The following is a 15,221-nucleotide window of genomic DNA, read 5'->3' on the forward strand; positions in this document are numbered from 1 at the left end:
ACGTGCTCGTTTCTGCGGCACCAGCTCCCTTGGAAATGTCTCAGATCATCAGATTCACACAGAGGCACGTCAGTGGTGCCTATTGCTTGGTCTCTGCTCAGCCAGAGCTGCCAGCAAGACTTTCTGGGCCCATGTGTAGTGGTCACCAGGGCCATGACAGCATGAGATGGAAAGCAGGGCAAAGCGCACCTTTGTAGCCACCATAGTCACCACCGGCTGCTGTGCTGGGGAGCCTGTTGAGAGGAGAACGCGGCTGCACAGGGTTTTCCCTTTCATTCCTGTGTCCTGCACTCTCCCCACCTTTTCACTCCTGTACCAGGTGATCTGTCTGCCATCGGCTGTGAGCCCCGCAAACACAGCTTTGTGCACGAAGACCTCTTTTACTGTCCGTAAAACAGCAGTCTTGTGAGCCGATCTTGCAGGTGACTGAATTCATACAGTGCCTGGGCGTGGGCATCCGGATCCTGTGCCAGGTGCTTGAAGAGGTTGAGTGGCTCAGCCCTTTGGAAGGCTGGGGGCAAGATGATCTCCTTGGGCACGTTCTCACTGCCGGAGAAGAAGTGGTCAAGGCGTTTCTCCTCCAGGCAGCTGCGCAGGTGGCACATGATATCCTGCAGCCGCGGTAGGAATTCTCTCCTGCTCCAGCTTGACAGGGGTGTGGTGTTCAGGAGGTGCATCACAACTGTCTTCAAGGTATAGTTGGAAAAGCTTGTGCCCACCAGGATGTGGGTGTAGACCTGCAGGCATTTAGCATGGAAGCTGTCACGTGGGGCCTGCGTGGCCATATGCCTGAAGAACTTCACCTCTGCCACAGCACAGCTCTCTGTCCACATTGTGCTGGGGGTGAAGATGGCCTCTGTACTCTCGCTGGTCACGAAGATGTCTGAGTCGCCTTGCTGCACTCCAAACATGAGCTCAATGATGAATCTTTTCTGATCGGTTTTTGTCACCTGGAATTTGCAGGAGCGGTTGAAGGGCATCATCTTTAGACGGCAACTGCCCGCCTGGGGCAAAGCCACCCAGGCTGCTTTCACCAATTGGTGGAACCAGCGGGCAGTTTTCTGGACATCTAGATAGGAGCCACTGCAGAGAGTGCTTAGGAGGCAGGGTTTCTGATTCTTCCTCAGCTCCTCCTCAGAGTGGTGGAGGAAGCACAGCATGTCCCCCACTAGCCGCTCCCTCGTGCAGATGCACTCTTGCTCCACGCGAATGCAGAAGTTCCTTGTCTGCATCTCCCCAGTATCGCACAGCTCCAGGTGGAAGGAGTGCCAAAGGGGAGCCTTCATGGGCACGAGCACATGGTAGGTGATGACTTCTTCATGGGGACTCCAACCTTCAAAGGCGCTGCCCACCCCGATGGCTGATTGCAGCTCCGGGAATAAACTATCTGCCAAGATCGTTTTGAAGATAAGGATCAAGTTGCCCACCAGACCCTCCACAGTCTGGCAATCTGTGGCCGGGTTCACAGCTAGATGCGGTATGTGCTGCTCAAAAATCCCTCTCCAGTCATTTGCGCCATCATCATTGTCTTCCTCCTCAATGTCTTGCGCCTGCTCACTGTCGCTGCTGGAGACTTCCTCGTCGCTGCTGTCTGGCTCATTGGCCCTTTTCATGAGCCACCACCGGAAGCTCGAGACCAGTAGCAGCATTAAAGCAATCACCCAGAACTGCCACTGATGCAAGGCGGCAAAGCGCGGGGCCCTCCTGCCCAAGTGCCTCTGCTGCTCCAGCTCCTGCAGCAGCCGATTCATCTGCTGGGTCAGATACTCCTCACGCTGCTGCATGAGCTCGCGCGTATCCTCGTCCAGCTCATCCCCCACCATCTGCGGGAACTGGAAGACGCTTTGCACAAGCAAGGCAAGGAACAATATGGTAGCCATGGCCTGCAGGAGTAGGGAGAGAAGGGGTTGAGCGGGGCTGGGAGGGAAGGAGGGAGCCAGCGGCAGGGGGAGCAGGGACGGGAGCCGCAGGGAGCTGGGGGCAGGTGGGAGAAGGAGCGAGGCAGTCGGGAGGGCCCAAGGCCTGTGCCCGGCCCTGCCGGCGGCGGCACCACCAGGCCCTCCCTCCAGCAGCTGGGCCCTTGATGCTGCGTGAGAACCCACCCCCCTGGCGGCCCTGGCCCTGGTCCAGCCCAGCCTCCCCCCGCGAGCCCACTCACCACTGTCCCGTGCCGTATGGGGCCCGCGCTGCCTGATGGCCCCCTTATAGCCGCCCCCATTGTGATGCATCCCCTGTGGTGTCCCAGGCCCAGAGGGCATCACAGACATGGCCGGCAACCAGGGACACCCTTTGGCCCCACCCCGGCTCAGCCACTCACAGCTGCCCTGGGCAGCCACAGCCCCAACCCCACAAAGTACAGCTAAGATTACTTAGCTAAGTTTTCAAAGTTCGGCATACTATTAGCCACTTGCCAAAGATATGTTGTGGCAAGAAATCTCTGCATCTCAAGAAGTTACGTTGCTCCAGTTAGGCCTTGGCTCTTGTGGTGTTATCTGTCTTCCGGAAACCATTTTGAGCCCCAGATGCCGCCATCACAACTAGATGCCCCCCTTATGATCACCACAGGTGGTTATGGCTTGGAGTTGGCAGTGTTAGGTTAACAGCTGGATTCGACCTGAAAGGTCTTTTCCAACCTCAGCAATTTTGTGGTTCTATGATTCCATGATTTATCTTTATGTTTGCCCAGTGTGGAGTCAGAAGTTGTTCTTAATGGACTTCATGCATCCTGTCCAACTTGGGATTTTTACAGGAAAAAAAAACCCAGAAAGAAAACAAAACAAAACAAAAAAAAGCCACAAAAAAAAAAACAACAACTACAAAACAAAACAACAAAACAAAAACCGCAACACCCCACCACATCACACTCACCCATAAACCAGTAATCTTGGGCACTAGGACTTTCCCTGAAGAGCCATGTCTACATATTTCTTAGATACCTCCAAGGATGGTGACTCTACCACCTCCCTGGGCAGGCTGTTCCAGTGGCTGACCACTCTCTTAGTAAAGTAATTCTTCCCAATATCTAATCTAAACCTCCCTTGCCACAACTTAAGATCATTTCCTCTGCTCCTGTCATTATTCCCTTGGGAGAAGAGGCCAACACCCACCTCTCTACAACCTCCTTTCAAGTAGCTGTAGAGGGCAATGAGGTCTACCCTCAGCCTCCTCCGAACGAAACATGCCCAGTTCCCTCAGCCTCTCCTCATATGACTTTTCTCCAGACCCCTCACTAGCTTGGTGGCTCTCCTCTGGACACGCTCCAGCACCTCAATGTCCTTCCTGTAGTGAGGGGCCCAAAACTGAACACAGTACTCAAGGTGAGGCCTCACCAGTGCCAAGTACAGAGGCACGATGACTTCTCTACTCCTGCTGGCAAATCATTTTCTATGATTATGAGTTTGCCATTGGCAGGCAGCTGATAATAAACCTAAATATAGCACCACACAAGCTTCTGGGAAGACAATTAACTGTAGTCCGGCCTTAAGCAGTACTCCCTTTTGTAGCTTTACCCTGTACAAAGAATAAATCACTTGTTTGAAGAAATGCTGTGTCTGTGAGTGGCCATGCAGCACTTTCTTGGGGAAGGCGTTCATAGGGTCTGGCTGCTCAGCTGCCACAGGGAGAGAGCCTTTTGCAGAAGGAAGCTGTAAGAGAGCCTTTTGCAGAAGAGCTGGTGCAGTGGCCTCTGGTTTTGTGATTCATTGGGCTTTGGCATCCCAGGTGTTATGGGTTAATCCCAGTAGACAGCTTGGCATCACATAGCTGCTCAGTCCCTTGCCCCTGGTGGGATAGTGGTGAGAATCTGATGGGTAAAAGTGGGAAAACTCTTGCATTGAGAGTGGACAGTTTAGTAGATAATGAGAGAGCTACATGGCCAGGCAAAGCAAGATAAAGAATTCATTCACTACACCCCTGCTCTGCTGACCAGACCTTGCCTTTTTGGGAAGTGTTCTGCCTCCCTGGGGTTCAGGCTGAAGTCATTGCCAAGAAACTTCCCAGCCTTGTACAGCCCTCAGATTATTAGGCTCTCTTGCTTTTTCATGTGGGTACCAATGAAGTTGTGATGGGAAGCACAAGGGCAGTGAAAAGAGGCTGCAGGGCCTCGGGGAGATTGGTAAAGGGATCAGGAGCACAGGTAGTATTCTCCTCTGTCCTCCCAGTTGCAGGGAATAATGTCAAAAGAAACAGGCAAACCTTCCCTCCAGTGTGTCAACCACACCACATATCTTGGTGTGGTTGGCAAACTTGCTGAGAGTGCACTCAATCCCACTGTCCATGCTATTAAACAGCACCAATAACGATCTCTGAGGAACTTCACTTGGCACTGGTGTTTATTTGGACTTTGAGCCACTGACCGCAACTCTTTGTGGCCATCCAGCCAATTTCTTATCCACCAAGTGCTCCACTCTTCAAATCCATGCCTTTCCAATTTAGAGACAAGGATGTCATGCGGAATAGCGTCAAATGCTTTGCAAAAGTCCAGGTAGATATCTTCTCAAATAGTTTCTTCCTGGTGCTGCAGCCAGCCATCAGGGTGGGCAGGACTTTTGAAGGCTGGAGTCCTCATGAGGATGATGCTATCTACTGCCTGCTTCTGCCCCTGCACCCTCTCCTTGGGCATGCCTTCCACATCTGGGCACCGTGAAGGAGATAATGATGAGAGACTCCTGCATCTGCGTGGACCTGGAGTGTACCTGCACAATGGAGTGGCTGGTGGAGAAGATGCTGTGCTTCCTCCACCACCATGAGGATGTGTTGATATTTGGCAAAGGCAAAGGCAACTCAGACATCTTCCTAAGCATTTGGTCAGTTGACGAGGGGAGCTGCTCCAGAACTTGACCCACAGCGAATGGCAGATCTCAGCACATTGTGGAGGTTCCTGAGGCAGGGAAATGTCAGGGCAGTGGAGATACCCACCAGGAGCTGGAAGCTCTCACAGGAGATGCTGACAAGACCTGGGCCTTGCCAGAGCAACCACAACCACCCTCACACCTATAAACAGCATCCTGGGGAGTGCAAGCAACCAGGAGTACAGTGAACAGAGCAGGCAAACAGAGTGTGGCCCATTAGTTTGCACGTCATTTTGCATGGAAGGGAGTGCAAGGGGATATTCACCCTACCAGCTCAAGAAGTCTCTTGCGTAATGGTGGGAACTTCCCTCAGAGTAAAAAACAGTATTTCTACAGAGAAAGCCCCTGAGATATCTGAGGCTTCCACCCAGGTGGAACTGGTAAGGAAGGAGATTTCAGTACAGAAGGTACAGTGCAACGAGTGCCCAGACCCTTCTGGAGAAAAGATAAGTACCTGCACAAGATGCGCACAGGTTGATGATCTGTTGTGTCAGGTGGCTGAGCTGCAGGAAACAGTTAAAAGGCTGCGTAGTATTAGAGGGGCCAAGGAGGGATAGGTAAGTGTTTCAGAACCACATTCCTATGGCAGGAACCACAGACAATGAGGCACCTTGGACCCTGGTGACCCACAAAAGCAGCACTCTGCTTCAGTCCCTACCCTCTATTACAACCAAAACCAACTATGAAGCTTTAACAGCTGTAGACATCCAGGAACAAGGTCTGCAAAGAGAAACTGTACCAGCAGCACACAGTGGATACCACAAAAAGAAACAACGAGTGCTCGTAGTGGGTGACTCTCTGTTAGGGGGCACCAAGGTGCCAGTTTGCCAGCCTGACAGGGAGCCACGGGAGGCGTGCTGCCTTCTGGGAGCTAAGGTCCAAAATGTTGTCAAGAGCGTGCCACAACTTTTCAAGAGGACAGACTATGATCCATTGCTACTCTTTCGTGTGGATACAAATGACACTGCAAGCTGAAACCTGAGCAAGATCAAGAAAGACTACAAAGCCTTGGAGATGCAAGAAAAAGTATTGGTACCAAGTTATCTTTTCCTCCATGTCACCAAATAGAAGAAAGGGTGCAACCAGAAATAGACATATAATGCAAATCTACTTCTGGCTTCATGTCTGGTGCCATTGTAAGAGTTCTGGCTTTTGTGACAATGGGACATTCTTCAATAACTATAGCCTACTAGGGAGGGATGGGATCCACCTGCCTCAAAGAGGTGAGGTAGTATTTGGCAGCAGGCTGGCCAACTTGGTGAGGTGAGCTTTCAACTGAAGGACTCGGGGCAGGGGGGGGTCCAAAGTGGCAATGCTCATGCCACTGCAACCAACTGGGGAATAAGCCAGGCCAACAGAACAGCAACAAATGTTCCTTATTTGCCTCCCAAGATGTGACCCAGAAGGCCAACCACCTCAAGTGTATGTATAGCAATGCACACAGCTTGGGGAACAAACAGGAGGAACTAGAACTCCACACCCTGTCAACTTGGTGATTGCGTCACGTTGTCTGGGGTGAGGTTCGCAGGTACTGCCCTGAGGTCCCAGTCCTCCAAATATGTTGAATCACCTCCCTTGCATTCGAGGACTTGACTCAGCCATCTCTGGTCTCTCCATGTCAGCTCCTGAGGAAAGCAGCCTCCCTTCTTTGGTGTGTGAGCATACTGTGCATATCCCAGCTGGGCTGGCTTCCAGCTGTGGTAACACCCCATGGGCATGAGTTTCTGCCCATCATGCTCACTGGCACATCCTCTTGTATTGCTACTACTTCCCAGAGTGTGACCTTGTGTACCAGCGTCCCTCAGCAAATCCTCTTGGCCAGACACTTGCTTCACTTTCCAGAGAACAGATATGGGGCTGAAATGGCTGGCGATCAGCCCTCCTTAATGATGCTGGTCTTTGGCTAGGGTTCCCTGCTCGTTATGTGCAGTAAGACTTGAGCAATATCTCAAGTCTTGTCCAGGAATCAAGTCCTCCTGATTCCTGCCCAGCTGGGGAAGGCAGGCACTACAGTCACAGGGCTTCACCTTTAACGGAGCAGCCAGATTTTGTGCCTAACTACCATGGCAATAGTTCAGTCAAACAGAGGTCTTGTTTCACATTGTCAAGTAAGATTAATACATCACAAGGTTCATTGACTTGATAACATAGATGGAGGAAAGAGAACAACATTCTGTCTCACTGCTTGATAGACAAGGAGGAAAGTCCTGCTTGTCTGGGATGGACAGCATGTGAAATTCTCTGTGCCCTCTGCTCTTCTCATTCACTTTGGATCACTGGGCCAATATCAATGGCATGAGTTTCAACAAGGGCAAGTGCCAGGTTCTGCACACTTGGGCCACAATAACCCCATGCAGCGCTACAGGCTTGGGGAAGAGTGGCTGGAGCTGCCTGGAGGAAAGAGACCTGGGGGTTCTAATTGACAAGCGGCTAAATATGAGCCAGCAGTGTGCCCAGGTGGCCAAGAAAGCCAACGGCATCCTGGCTTGTATTAGAAATACCGTGACCAGCAGAAGTAGGGAGGTGATTATGCCCCTGTACTTGGCACTGGTGAGGCCACACCTTGAGTATTGTGTCCAGTTCTGGGCACCTCAATACAAGAGAGATCTGGAGGTGCTGGAGCAAGTGCAGAGGAGGGCAACGAAACTAGTGAAGGGCCTGGAAGACAAATCATATAAAGAGCGGCTGAAGGAGCTGGGACTGTTTAGTATGAGGAAGAGAAGGCTGAGGGGAGACCTCATCACTCTCTACAACTACTTGAAAGGACACTGTAGAGAGGTTGGTGCTGGTCTCTTCTCAGAGGTAATTAACGACAGAACAAGAGGGAACAGCTTCAAGCTCCAACAGGGTAGGTTTAGACTGAACATTAGGAAGGAATTTTTCACGGAAAGAGTGGTCAGGCATTGGAATAGGCTGCCCAGGGAGGTGGTTGAGTCACCATCCCTGGCTGTGTTTAAGGGACGTTTAGATGGGGTACTGAGGGATATGGTGTAGGGGAGGGCTTTGCAGAGTAGGGTAGATGGTTGGACTCGATGATCCCAAGGGTCTCTTCCAACCTGAATGATTCTATGATTCTATGATTTTGTATATTGCACCATGCACCTTAATATAGCATAGCAGTAGTTTATAATGAGAGCTCCTTTCAGGTTAGAAGTCTACCCATGAATGGCCTCTAGCTGGAGCCAGAGATTTATATATTCCACACAGTTCTGAAGAAGCATAAGTGAATGACTGAAGATGTTCTTGCCCTCTCCAAAACATCAGTCTTCCATAGTCTATAGTTGGTCTTTAGTCGTGTTAAAGCAACATGAGCTGGGAAAGAGTTGAAACAGGCATTTCCACATGCTTGGCTACCCCAATTCACACCTACCGTGGAACAAAGGGTGGGAATTGCCTATAAAATACTTGTTGAGATTTTCCCCCCTCTCTAGCAGCTGGTTTTTTTTTTGTGTTGTGATCCCTTCTCTTGTCGTGGTGATGCAAAATGCAATAAAACATGAAGGCCATCAATCAGTTTGGTCACTGCAGAGATCAGGGATTAATCCGTTGCAAAGGACAGGGTAGAGTCAAACATGCCATGTCAAGTGTGGAGTGCTGTAACAGGCCACGGCAGCACTGGCATGAAAGACCTGACAGGCCCAGCCCAAGGAAGGAGTAAAGCATACACATGTGCTGCCAGGGGCTTTGGGTCACTGCTGAGCCCATCCCACTGGAGGTACAATTGGTAAGCTGCCAAGGAGAAACTTGAAGCAGGCTGGGGTTTTCAGACTTTGGCAGGGTGGCAAAGCTGAATCCTGGCATAAGTGCAACCACTGTGGCTTGAATTTCTCTCCATACAAGCACAATACACATGGTGCTATACTGAGTTGTCCACAGCACCTGCTGTCTGTGGGCACTGGCATCTCCTCAGGGTTAAGTTCTGGCCAAAGCATCACCTCAGAGGAGAACATGTCTTTGTATTTCTGCAGGAGATTATTGAAACCGGTGGCTGATGCTTCTGCTGAAGCATTCCCAATGGGTTTGGCAACCTGTGGGTGAGAGCTAGTGGCACGATCAGAAGCAGGTTTTGACTGAAATAGGTTTGTAGAGTCATTTCATAAAGTCATTAGTAGCAACTTCACTCTGATGCTAGAGTTTATGCAGCTCCTTTTCCATGCACTCTCCTCATCTTGATTTCTACCCTCATCCTTGGGACAGGAAAATAGGCTTTGGTGGGTGAGAGGTAGTGAAAAAGTCTGATGCCATGGGGCAGTGGGTTGCTTTATTTCTGCCAGGGCCAGACCTTCCTCCAGAAAAGGCTATGATCCTTGTAGTCCCTAATCATATGGCTTGACTGCTCTGAGTTGAGTTACAAGCTGCAAGAGATGTTTGGCAAGCTGAAGGCAGATCACAGAAAGCACAGATATAAAAACAGGGTGAGTGATTGAATGGCTAAAGTCTCTTAGCCACATCAATCACAGTCTGTGTTTGCCAGGCATATTAAAATGATGTGTACACAAAACACTGGTAGGGAATGGTGGAAAAGTTGCTATTTCCAAACACGCTTCCTGGAATCATGCATGTTTCATGTAACAATTAATGGAAGCTGCTGTGCAAGTGTTATAACCCCATATTGTTTCAATACTGTTTATCATACAATAGAGTTATTGCAATATTATTATTGTATATTATTCTGTATTATTAAAATTATTACAGTATTATTTCAATACTTCTTACATAGGGTAAGAATTTGACAAGCTAGCCATGGGAGCAGAGGAAGATGGAGACAGCCCAGGCATGAAGGAGACTTAGTTTACTGAAGTCTCTTTTGATTTCTACCCTGCAATCCTGTTGCAACCCTCCAAATCATTAGCAGGATGAATGTGGGACAGGATACAGCCCAGATGCTGGCAGCTGTGAGTTGACTCCAGCCATACCAAATGGGTCTTCCAGATAGGCTAGGACATGGCTTTGGGAACAGTGCTGGCAGCTAATCCTCTGGCAATACCCCACTGCTCAGTTACCCTATTGCACAACCCTGCCTGCTTTCAGGTTAAAGCCTGGGGGACCAGCTGCTCTCCCAGCTCCTGACCACAAGCTCAGGAGAGATAATAGGTGTTACCCATTAAAACCCTTAATATCACACACCATAAAGAGAGGGGTGGAGTCACCTTTTTGGGACTGATCTAGGCAGGTCTGAGAGTGGAAAAGCCAAATCCAGGTCTCCAACACTGGAAATGTCACAGGTCTTACTGTCAAAAAAACCCCAAACCCCAAACAACCCAAACAACCCAAACAAACAAACAAAACCCCAAAAAACCCAAACACCCTTTCACTTGTGTCCTCCCTTGCCAAGCGGGCAGGAGGCTGAAGTGGTGCCAGGGACCGCTCAGGTAAAGGACACCAGACCTCCCGCAGCACAGATAATGCTCATTCTGTCCCCACTCTGTGACAGGGGAGTTGGGTTCCTCTGCGATGAGGACTTTTGGGTACTTAGTATGTATTTTGTTGAGTTGTTCAGCCTGTCATTAGCAGCAGCTTCTCTTTATCACTGGAACAAATTAAACAATTGGGCCTGGAGGATGTTTATTTTTTTGGCTCAGTACCTAATAAATGATGCCCCTATCATTTCTCCTGCTTCCCCAGCTACAGCTCTGAGCTGGTCCTGCAGCACACAGTGCACTTTGCTATTGCTCTGATGTGTCTAAATACTCACAGTTGCTAATATGGAGAGGTGTTCACTGCTGAGTGATTTCAGAGCTATTCACTGGTGCCTGAGTGTTAGATTTGGGTGAAGGTGTCTGGTTAACTCAGTTGTGGGGCTTCTTCACCCAAGTTAGGACCCACCCTCAGGTCTCCCAGAGACCCCTTCTGCAAAGCCTGACCTTGCAGATAAGCAAAATTCATACTGACATCCTGAGACATTCCAGCACCTACTTTTAGTCCAAAACCTAAAATTTTCTACAAGGAATAGTCAGATTTTTCCTTCTGCTTTTGTAGAGATCGATTCCCTTGTTTCACATATTTAGTAGAAAAGTTCTCCTCACACGGAGGAAACACTTTATGGCAGCCTGAATATAGGGATAGTGAGGTGGATTGAGAACTGGCTGTGTGACACGACCCAAAGGGTAATGATTAATGGAGCAGGTTCAAGCTGGAGACCTGTAACTAGTGGTGTCCCCCAGGGGTCAATACTTGGTCCAGTCCTGTTCAACATATTCATCAGTGACCTGGATGAGGGGACAGAGCGTATCCTCAGCAAGTTTGCTGATGGTACCAAACTGGGAGGGGTGGCTGACACCCCGGAGGGCTGTGCTGCCATCCAGCGAGACTTGGACAGGCTGGAGGGCTGGGCAATGAAGAACCTCATGAGGTTCAACAGGGAAAAGTGTAGGGTCCTGCACCTGGGGAAGAAGAATGTCAGGCACTAATACAGGTTAGGGGTGGACCCGCTGGAGGCAAGTTCCGAAGAGAAAGATCTGGGGGTCCTGGTAGACAGCAAAATGACAATGAGCAAGCAGTGTGCTCTTGTGGCCAGGAAGGCCAATGGAATCCTGGACTCCATAGGGAAGAGTGTGGCCAGCAGGTCAAGGGAAGTCATTCTCCCTCTCTACTCTGCACTGGTGAGGCCACAACTGGAGTACTGCGTCCAGTTCTGGGCTCCCCAGTTCAAGAGGGACAAGGAGCTACTGGAAATAGTCCAGCATAGGGCAATGAAGATGATTCAAGGATTGGAGCATCTCCCTTATGAGGAGAGACTGAGAGAGCTGGGACTCTTTAGTCTGGAGAAGAGAAGGCTGAGGGGAGACCTTATCAAGCTGCTGTCTGCCTGCTGGATCCTTTTCCTGAGCCACCACCAGAAGCTCAGGATCAGTACCAGCATTACAGCAATCACCCAGAACTGCCACTGATGCAAGGTGGCAAAGCGCGGGGCGCTCCTGCCCAAGTGGCTCTGCTGCTCCAGCTCCTGCAGCAGCCGATTCATCTGCTGGGTCAGATACTCCTCACGCTGCTGCATGAGCTCGTGCGTGTCCTCGTCCAGCTCATCCCCCACCATCTGCGGGAACTGGAAGACGCTTTGCACAAGCAAGGCAAGGAACAATATGGTAGCCATGGCCTGCAGGAGTAGGGAGAGAAGGGGTTGAGCGGGGCTGGGAGGGAAGGAGGGAGCCAGCGGCAGGGGGAGCAGGGACGGGAGCCGCAGGGAGCTGGGGGCAGGTGGGAGAAGGAGCGAGGCAGTCGGGAGGGCCCAAGGCCTGTGCCCGGCCCTGCCGGCGGCGGCACCACCAGGCCCTCCCTCCAGCAGCTGGGCCCTTGATGCTGCGTGAGAACCCACCCCCCTGGCGGCCCTGGCCCTGGTCCAGCCCAGCCTCCCCCCGCGAGCCCACTCACCACTGTCCCGTGCCGTATGGGGCCCGCGCTGCCTGATGGCCCCCTTATAGCCGCCCCCATTGTGATGCATCCCCTGTGGTGTCCCAGGCCCAGAGGGCATCACAGACATGGCCGGCAACCAGGGACACCCTTTGGCCCCACCCCGGCTCAGCCACTCACAGCTGCCCTGGGCAGCCACAGCCCCAACCCCACAAAGTACAGCTAAGATTACTTAGCTAAGTTTTCAAAGTTCGGCATACTATTAGCCACTTGCCAAAGATATGTTGTGGCAAGAAATCTCTGCATCTCAAGAAGTTACGTTGCTCCAGTTAGGCCTTGGCTCTTGTGGTGTTATCTGTCTTCCGGAAACCATTTTGAGCCCCAGATGCCGCCATCACAACTAGATGCACCCCTTATGATCACCACAGGTGGTTATGGCTTGGAGTTGGCAGTGTTAGGTTAACAGCTGGATTCGACCTGAAAGGTCTTTTCCAACCTCAGCAATTTTGTGGTTCTATGATTCCATGATTTATCTTTATGTTTGCCCAGTGTGGAGTCAGAAGTTGTTCTTAATGGACTTCATGCATCCTGTCCAACTTGGGATTTTTACAGGAAAAAAAAACCCAGAAAGAAAACAAAACAAAACAAAAAAAAGCCACAAAAAAAAAAACAACAACTACAAAACAAAACAACAAAACAAAAACCGCAACACCCCACCACATCACACTCACCCATAAACCAGTAATCTTGGGCACTAGGACTTTCCCTGAAGAGCCATGTCTACATATTTCTTAGATACCTCCAAGGATGGTGACTCTACCACCTCCCTGGGCAGGCTGTTCCAGTGGCTGACCACTCTCTTAGTAAAGTAATTCTTCCCAATATCTAATCTAAACCTCCCTTGCCACAACTTAAGATCATTTCCTCTGCTCCTGTCATTATTCCCTTGGGAGAAGAGGCCAACACCCACCTCTCTACAACCTCCTTTCAAGTAGCTGTAGAGGGCAATGAGGTCTACCCTCAGCCTCCTCCGAACGAAACATGCCCAGTTCCCTCAGCCTCTCCTCATATGACTTTTCTCCAGACCCCTCACTAGCTTGGTGGCTCTCCTCTGGACACGCTCCAGCACCTCAATGTCCTTCCTGTAGTGAGGGGCCCAAAACTGAACACAGTACTCAAGGTGAGGCCTCACCAGTGCCAAGTACAGAGGCACGATGACTTCTCTACTCCTGCTGGCAAATCATTTTCTATGATTATGAGTTTGCCATTGGCAGGCAGCTGATAATAAACCTAAATATAGCACCACACAAGCTTCTGGGAAGACAATTAACTGTAGTCCGGCCTTAAGCAGTACTCCCTTTTGTAGCTTTACCCTGTACAAAGAATAAATCACTTGTTTGAAGAAATGCTGTGTCTGTGAGTGGCCATGCAGCACTTTCTTGGGGAAGGCGTTCATAGGGTCTGGCTGCTCAGCTGCCACAGGGAGAGAGCCTTTTGCAGAAGGAAGCTGTAAGAGAGCCTTTTGCAGAAGAGCTGGTGCAGTGGCCTCTGGTTTTGTGATTCATTGGGCTTTGGCATCCCAGGTGTTATGGGTTAATCCCAGTAGACAGCTTGGCATCACATAGCTGCTCAGTCCCTTGCCCCTGGTGGGATAGTGGTGAGAATCTGATGGGTAAAAGTGGGAAAACTCTTGCATTGAGAGTGGACAGTTTAGTAGATAATGAGAGAGCTACATGGCCAGGCAAAGCAAGATAAAGAATTCATTCACTACACCCCTGCTCTGCTGACCAGACCTTGCCTTTTTGGGAAGTGTTCTGCCTCCCTGGGGTTCAGGCTGAAGTCATTGCCAAGAAACTTCCCAGCCTTGTACAGCCCTCAGATTATTAGGCTCTCTTGCTTTTTCATGTGGGTACCAATGAAGTTGTGATGGGAAGCACAAGGGCAGTGAAAAGAGGCTGCAGGGCCTCGGGGAGATTGGTAAAGGGATCAGGAGCACAGGTAGTATTCTCCTCTGTCCTCCCAGTTGCAGGGAATAATGTCAAAAGAAACAGGCAAACCTTCCCTCCAGTGTGTCAACCACACCACATATCTTGGTGTGGTTGGCAAACTTGCTGAGAGTGCACTCAATCCCACTGTCCATGCTATTAAACAGCACCAATAACGATCTCTGAGGAACTTCACTCGGCACTGGTGTTTATTTGGACTTTGAGCCACTGACCGCAACTCTTTGTGGCCATCCAGCCAATTTCTTATCCACCAAGTGCTCCACTCTTCAAATCCATGCCTTTCCAATTTAGAGACAAGGATGTCATGCGGAATAGCGTCAAATGCTTTGCAAAAGTCCAGGTAGATATCTTCTCAAATAGTTTCTTCCTGGTGCTGCAGCCAGCCATCAGGGTGGGCAGGACTTTTGAAGGCTGGAGTCCTCATGAGGATGATGCTATCTACTGCCTGCTTCTGCCCCTGCACCCTCTCCTTGGGCATGCCTTCCACATCTGGGCACCGTGAAGGAGATAATGATGAGAGACTCCTGCATCTGCGTGGACCTGGAGTGTACCTGCACAATGGAGTGGCTGGTGGAGAAGATGCTGTGCTTCCTCCACCACCATGAGGATGTGTTGATATTTGGCAAAGGCAAAGGCAACTCAGACATCTTCCTAAGCATTTGGTCAGTTGACGAGGGGAGCTGCTCCAGAACTTGACCCACAGCGAATGGCAGATCTCAGCACATTGTGGAGGTTCCTGAGGCAGGGAAATGTCAGGGCAGTGGAGATACCCACCAGGAGCTGGAAGCTCTCACAGGAGATGCTGACAAGACCTGGGCCTTGCCAGAGCAACCACAACCACCCTCACACCTATAAACAGCATCCTGGGGAGTGCAAGCAACCAGGAGTACAGTGAACAGAGCAGGCAAACAGAGTGTGGCCCATTAGTTTGCACGTCATTTTGCATGGAAGGGAGTGCAAGGGGATATTCACCCTACCAGCTCAAGAAGTCTCTTGCGTAATGGTGGGAACTTCC

The 15,221-nt window shown here is 50.5% G+C and overlaps 1 protein-coding gene across 1 annotated transcript; it reads right to left on the reverse strand.

The window, feature by feature from the left end:
• Positions 1-380: 380 nt before the first annotated feature.
• LOC106902782 (inositol 1,4,5-trisphosphate receptor-interacting protein-like 1) lies at positions 381-12,281 on the reverse strand. Its single transcript, XM_014966569.1, has 3 exons — positions 12,222-12,281; positions 11,707-11,946; positions 381-1,883 (listed from the first exon to the last, which is right to left on the reverse strand). The coding sequence occupies exons 1-3, from the start codon at positions 12,279-12,281 to the stop codon at positions 381-383; spliced, it is 1,803 nt and encodes a 600-aa protein (XP_014822055.1).
• Between the last annotated feature and the right edge of the window lie 2,940 nt (positions 12,282-15,221).

This window comes from Calidris pugnax, unplaced genomic scaffold (assembly GCF_001431845.1).
Source record: "Calidris pugnax isolate Ruff unplaced genomic scaffold, ASM143184v1 scaffold74, whole genome shotgun sequence".
Lineage (NCBI taxonomy): Eukaryota > Metazoa > Chordata > Aves > Charadriiformes > Scolopacidae > Calidris > Calidris pugnax.

Coding starts and splice junctions, on each gene's coding strand:
- LOC106902782 (XM_014966569.1), bottom strand. CDS start 12,281: ATGGGGGCGGCTATAAGGGGGCCATCAGGCAGCGCGGGCCCCATACGG. Junction 11,947..12,221: donor CCATACGGCACGGGACAGTG/GTGAGTGGGCTC, acceptor CTACTCCTGCAG/GCCATGGCTACCATATTGTT. Junction 1,884..11,706: donor GGGTGATTGCTGTAATGCTG/GTACTGATCCTG, acceptor CTACTCCTGCAG/GCCATGGCTACCATATTGTT.